At 38.4% G+C, this 6363-nt stretch overlaps 1 protein-coding gene across 1 annotated transcript in view; it reads right to left on the bottom strand.

Moving 5' to 3' along the window:
- The window catches only part of LOC138031803 (uncharacterized), a 13017-nt gene extending 10063 nt beyond the window's left edge, over positions 1–2954 (bottom strand). Inside the window, exons 1-2 of the mRNA XM_068879426.1 lie at positions 2879–2954; positions 270–532 (exon numbers count right to left, since the gene is read on the bottom strand). Of these exons, the coding sequence (XP_068735527.1) occupies positions 270–532; positions 2879–2954 (339 nt within the window). The remainder of the gene's footprint in view (positions 1–269; positions 533–2878) is intronic.
- Positions 2955–6363: the final 3409 nt, after the last annotated feature.

Below are 6363 nucleotides of genomic sequence, written 5' to 3'. Positions count from 1 at the left end.
AGACACCATACAAAAAGAGGTAAATATCCAACACTAGCTAGCCAACGACATGGCACATAGCTCATTTATTGCCGCAACGATTACAATACTTTCCAACGCAAATCCCGCGCGGTTTGCTCGGAGATGAATAGCAAAAGTTTCGGTGTCTGAGTAGCCAATCACAGCACGCCTTCAACGCTTTCATCGTTTAAGCATATAATAAAAACAGATATTCCATGCCAACACGCCTGTATTTGTGTCACAGGAGTGAATTAAACTGAATGTCTCACCTCCGTTCCTCGATAAATGTAATTTTCGGCGTTGATCAAATCTTTATTGTCTTCAGCGTGAGTAGAATTGTTCAGCTCACATCTGTGTTTTCCATCTGTGTTCGCTTCAGTGTTGAAGTTGACGCTGACGCAGTCATGTTCTTGGTAACAAACCCATTCGCATTCATGCATATTGTGTACTTCATAACTCTTTATTATATGATTTTCCAAGCGTCCGTTAGGAAAGGAAAGAGAAGGCTGAAACGTGAGCGCACGACAAGAGCCTGCAGAAAAAAGAATCGTTAATGAATCTTCTGCTTTCAATTGATGTCGCAACGCGTTTGGGGAGACGTTATACGAGCAAGGTAGGCATTGTGGGATTGTTTTAATGTGAGAAAAATGGAAAATGCACGTTTGACCATGATTGCACAAGTGATTACAGAGATTCTCGCGTTCTGATAGGTCGAGGTTGGCGTCATATGTCGTTATAATCACCCCGCAGAAGGTGATTTGAGCACCACCGCTAAATATCAAAATGGCTTCCTCTCGTTTAGTCCAGTTTACTGAAAATTTTAGCCTTGAACGTGAATCGAACTCCTGAACTCTGACAAACTGGTACGCTGCTCCATCGATTCAGCTATCAAACCAACTGAGAGCTTTTTCAGTTCGTAATAAACCCTGTAGAGGATGTCCATATGAAGATACATAATATAGGGAAGACTGCCACCAACTGCGCCGAGATCCATGTTTTAAAAATTTAGATCATTGCAGTTATGAAAATTACTTAAAGCAGGGACTGATCATCGAGGGGAGCCTTTATCTCCAATTATTTCTTTCAGTCAACCCTTTTCCCGAGTAAATTTTTTTAAGAACCACATTTATTATACATTCAACAGAATAACGCGTTTCTGATCGGTCAATGCCGATTGCGGGAATAGGTTGTAGAGGACCGATTGCTATGGAAACACGACGATAACGTAATTTATGTCCAGTTTTTAAAAACTCAAAAAAATAAACATATGAATTTGCTGCTGCATTTCGTGATTTATGGTTACTCACCTATAGCCTGCGTCACAGACGTGTAAAATCGGGAAAACACTCACGCACATCACGTCCCATTTACAGAAAAAAGTCAAATTTCCAAAGCTAGGAACCCGAGAATTCTAATCTCCAAAGCAAACACTTGTGTTTACTTTTTTTTAGACATATATATATTTTAAAGTTAAAGATGGACCAGGTCGCTGGTGATCGGATGATAAAATAAAGAGACAGTATGAAACATAATCTCGATGAAAATGTCGCTACTTTTACTCAGAATAAAATGGACCAGAAATTAATTCTGTTAACCTCCACAGTCATTCCTTTCTTCCGGTATATCGAAGTTACCAGAGGTTTTCTGTGCCATTTAGATTTTATTGTGGTGACGAACTGGAGTTGCTGGTAATTCTTCGTAAAAAATCCATGCCTCTCGTTTCCAGAGGATATGGGAGGATGTTATTTCACCGAGTGGAAAAGAGAACTTCCTATTTAATGTTAAGAAATCTAAACGTTCCTGCCAGAATTTTTGCCCTAATGGATTACTCCCGAGCAAAGTTCACTGGATTTATATCGGATTCAAAAATATCCACTCTGGAGAGCGTATTCAAAAAGTTCCGGATTCGCCAGCGAATTCGCCGGTTAAGTGTGGACGTAAGGCGTGTCCGGAAAGAAAAAAATGCGATTCAGAAATATCTGGATACGTGTTAGCCTGCGAATGGGCAGGTCGCTAAACTCCCTATAAGAAAGACCGAGGACGACGGCTTCGAGAACGCCGTAAAATAATATCTTTAATCAGGCTTTGCACGCCCTGTTCGTGCGTTTTACGTTTTGGCACATTTCTGTAACGTTCTTGCTTCCACTCGGCGATGCAAATTTCCCTTTCGTAAACGGTCGTTGCCATTTCTCAGAACGGTCGTTGCCATTTGAAACGGTCGATGCCATTTATAACGGTCGAATACACACTTCACTTCAAAGAAAATTAAAAGAAACAAACTAAGAAAAATTATTAACAAAAATTAAGACAAAAAAGGAAAAAAAAAACATTTTTAAAAGAAAAATTGGAGGAAAAAAAAGAGTCCGAAAATTTCAAGACTCGAACTGGGGTTCTTAGCCCTCACCCTAAAATTAACAGAACCCTAACGCGAACCCCAACTCATATGACGAGCGAGACAACTCCACCTGCAACTCCCAGTAACCGCAACATTTTGATTTCTTAGACCTAATGAGTGTAATTCAGAGCTAAAAAATGGCATCGACCGTTTCAAATGGCAACGACCGTTCTGAGAAATGGCAACGACCGTTTACGAAAGGGAAATAAGCCTCGGCGATGAGGAATGAGGAGGAAGCGAGAATCTGGTAATAAATTTTCAATTTCCTCTCCAAACATGTTAGTACACACTTTCCATGCAGAACCGCTTGGAGTAGTCGAGAATTGTTACAATAAAGGGATGTGATATCCTTAATATAGATAACGTTCTTGTATCCATTGTTAAGCTCAGTGATATCTCTTTTGAGTTATCTCCTTTTGAAGTGACCGCAGTCTGAAATGTTATAATAATGTACTGAAAAGCGTTATTTGACAGAACACTTACCCTCTTCATAAGAAGCGTATGATGCTCCAAAATAAAGGAACGGATAAAGAATGTAGCACCGAAGAAGAGAATCCATGTCCGCAAAGTAGCAACAATTAACTGTCAACATCACATAAATTCTTAATTTTAAATAAGGGCAGTAGAAGACTGACAATTAATTATAATTACACCTGTCGACAATTTAGTTAATGATTTTCTTCTTTAGTACATTTATTTGGCACTTCAACACTTTTGCTAAAGGTACAACAAGTTAAACAGTTTTAGAAGAGACATAGAGGCGATGTGAAACGTCCTGACTCATCCCATGAAAAGGGACCAACGCTTAGGGAATCATTCTTTAAAATTAAAGTTTACTGTAAATTTCTAATTTTTGTTGTCATCGAAACTAGAACGCCTAAATAAACAAACACTGAAATCTTTTGTGGCAGAAATTTGTCAATAGTACTATGCTTTTTGAAAGCAAGAAAGGTGAACATTTCTTTTAAAATACGCTAATAGCCCTTTTCACGGTCAGTTTTTCTCATTTTCATTAAGATGTAATCTAGCATGTATGTGAGGCAATTTCGGGCTATTTTTTAGTTTTAACCCGAAATTGCCTCGCACCCACGTTAGATTACATTGTAATGCAAATGAGAAAAACCTACCGTGAAAAGGCCTATTGAATTCTAAATCTCGAAAGTAAACACCTGTATTTATTTTTTTTAGACGTATATATTTTTAAAGATGAAGATGGACCAGGTCGCTGACGATCGGATGATAAAATAAACTGAGCCAGTATGAGCCATAATCTCGTTGAAAATGTCGGGATTTTTGACTCACAGAAAATTTAATTCTGTTAACCTCCCCAGGCATTCCTTTTTGTCGTTATATCGAAGTTACCAGAGGTTTTCTATGCCATTTAGATTTTATTGCGGTGATGAACTGGAGTTGCTGGCAAGTATTTTTAAAAAAATCCGTGCCTCTCGTTTCCAACCGGTAGAAGAAACATTGAGGCGATGTGAAACGTTCTGACTCATCCCACGATTAGCCATCAACGCTGAGGGAATCATTGTTTATAAATGAATGAAGGGGTAGTTTCTAAAGAAACTGTGGTGCTGCGTCGGTGGGGAAGTAGTATACAAAAATTTGTTTTATCAACGGAGTTGATAATGTAAATTGGCCACCGTACAGAGATTCTGAAAGCTGACGTTTCAAGCGTTAGCCCTTCGTCAGAGCGAATCGGTAAACTGAGCCAGTATGAACCATAATCTCGTTGTTTAACTTGTTGTATTCGCTCTGACGAAGGGCTAACGCTCGAAACGTCAGCTTTTAGAATCTCTGTACGGTGGCCAATTTACATTATCAACTCTGTTGATAAAACCAAATTTTTGTATACTACTTCCCCACCGACGCAGCACCACAGTTTCTTTAGAAACTACCCCTTCATTCATTTGTTATTCAACCGCTGCGACCACTAATCTTGTGTTCTAGTATTTTTTAATCCACAGATTTCTAACAGGAGACCCGGATTCGCTCTGACGAAGGGCTAACGCTCGAAACGTCAGCATTTAGAATCTCTGTACGGTGGCCAATTTACATTATCAACTCCGTTGATAAAACCAAATTTTTGTACATTGTTTACAAAGTTTACTGTAAATTTTTAATTTTTGATGGTTATCGAAATTAGAAGGACTAAATAAACAAACACTAAAATCTTATGAATTTGCTCCTGCACTATGCTTTTTGAAAGCAAGAAAAGGTAAACAGTGATATCAAAGATTCTTCTGTGTTTGTCTTTCCCATGACAGCTTTGGGAGATGAATTAAATTCAATCTACTTTTGTGGCCTCTCTGTGTGTGTTAAAAGAGGAAAACCATTTATAATCAACGGAAATCGTTGTTTACAGATTTCGCACCATTGGTTTGAACAGTGGGACATTTGCATAATTCCGCCATGCATTTGAATACAAGTACCAGAATCCTACAGGTTTTGCTTGTCTCGTGCTGATTAGAGCTATTGTTATGTTGTACTCCATTGGGGATTTCTAAAATGTAATTAACAAAAGAAAAACAAACTGAATTCTGGAAGTTGTAGTCAAATGACGCTATCGTCAAAGCTGCCTATTCTCTATTTTGCATTCCCCCAAATTTTGCATAAACCGTTGTTTTCATATGCTCATGGGGATACTGAATATTCCCAGGAACATTTGAAAGCAATTGTTTATGCAAAATTTGAGGGCGCAAACGAAGTGTATTATGGAAAATGCGAAAAAAGAGAATTAGTTTCTTATTAATAATTCATCGCTGAGTATTGCAATTTTATTGTATAATCAGCCATCTCTGAAAAATGGGACCCGGAATACGGAACAATACAGTATGTGGCCCTTGGTCCGCGAGGTCCTTGGTCCGCGAGTTTTCCGAACATTATGTCATATTTTCTCGTGAAATAAAATACGACCGAAAACGAAGGTGGACGATTAAATATTGATTAGTATTCTTTCGTATGACGAAGTTCCGGCCCTCCCGCTGATGTTGAAAGCGAGAAATTTAAGTTTGTTGACAGGTAGGTCTAATTGTCTTTCTTGAATTGTTTTATTTTGCGGCTCCGTAAAGTACATTGTCAAGTTTACTTAGCTTGTGCAGGGATAAAACTGAACGGGAGCACCTGTTTTTTGCAAAACAAGTTAACAGAGACACATTTCTTCTGGCGAGAAAGAATTTGCTGTAGAGTTTAAATTTTTTATTTTATCAACCCTTGAAAAAACAACACTTTTTGCGTGGAGGCCCTTGGTCCGCGACCTATAACCCTAGAGAACTTACATTTCTCAAAGCAGACTAGAAAACCCTGAAATAAATAGTAATGGCCTTTGTTTTTGATAAACGGTTTTAACATCTCCTTGATAAATGTTTTCGGACTGCTTTAAATTCTCTTTTATAATGAAAGTTTAGTTTTACAATTATTTGACTACGTTGAATATTTTTACACATTCCAATTGTCAATAGGGTAAAGGGGGATATTTTTCTTTTGACTGTACCGACTGTTAATTGTCCATAGCATGAAAATATACTGTTTACACTTCTGAAGATTTACCCCGAGGCTATTAAAAGAATTAAAGAAAAGGCGCGAAAACTGATGCATCGAGAAGACGACCGCGATGACTGCCGTGACAACTTGCGTGACAGTTGTCCAGGCTTTGAAATGCATATGTATTTGAACCTCTTAAGCCGCACAACTCGCTCAAGTAAGCGGCCAAGGAAGGAAAAAAACAGTATCAAATTTAAAAAAACATCAAACCGGTATTGGCTTCTAACCCTAACGAAAAATGTGTTTCATTTCTAACGCAAAGGTGTATTAAGTCACAGCAGGGTGGTAGTGAGTGAGGGGGTTAACGAGGTAGTGGGTCAAACTTGGTATAGGCTAAGCTAGATCCGTTCAGATGTACCTGAAATGAATGGCTTGACACATAAGTACTCAGGAACTTTGCATGCTTTTTAGGCCAGTTCATT

Source organism: Montipora capricornis, chromosome 14 (genome assembly GCF_036669925.1).
Source record: "Montipora capricornis isolate CH-2021 chromosome 14, ASM3666992v2, whole genome shotgun sequence".
NCBI lineage: Eukaryota > Metazoa > Cnidaria > Anthozoa > Scleractinia > Acroporidae > Montipora > Montipora capricornis.
Note: the sequence above shows the minus strand (reverse complement) of the source record. Positions and strands in the feature narration are given on the sequence as shown.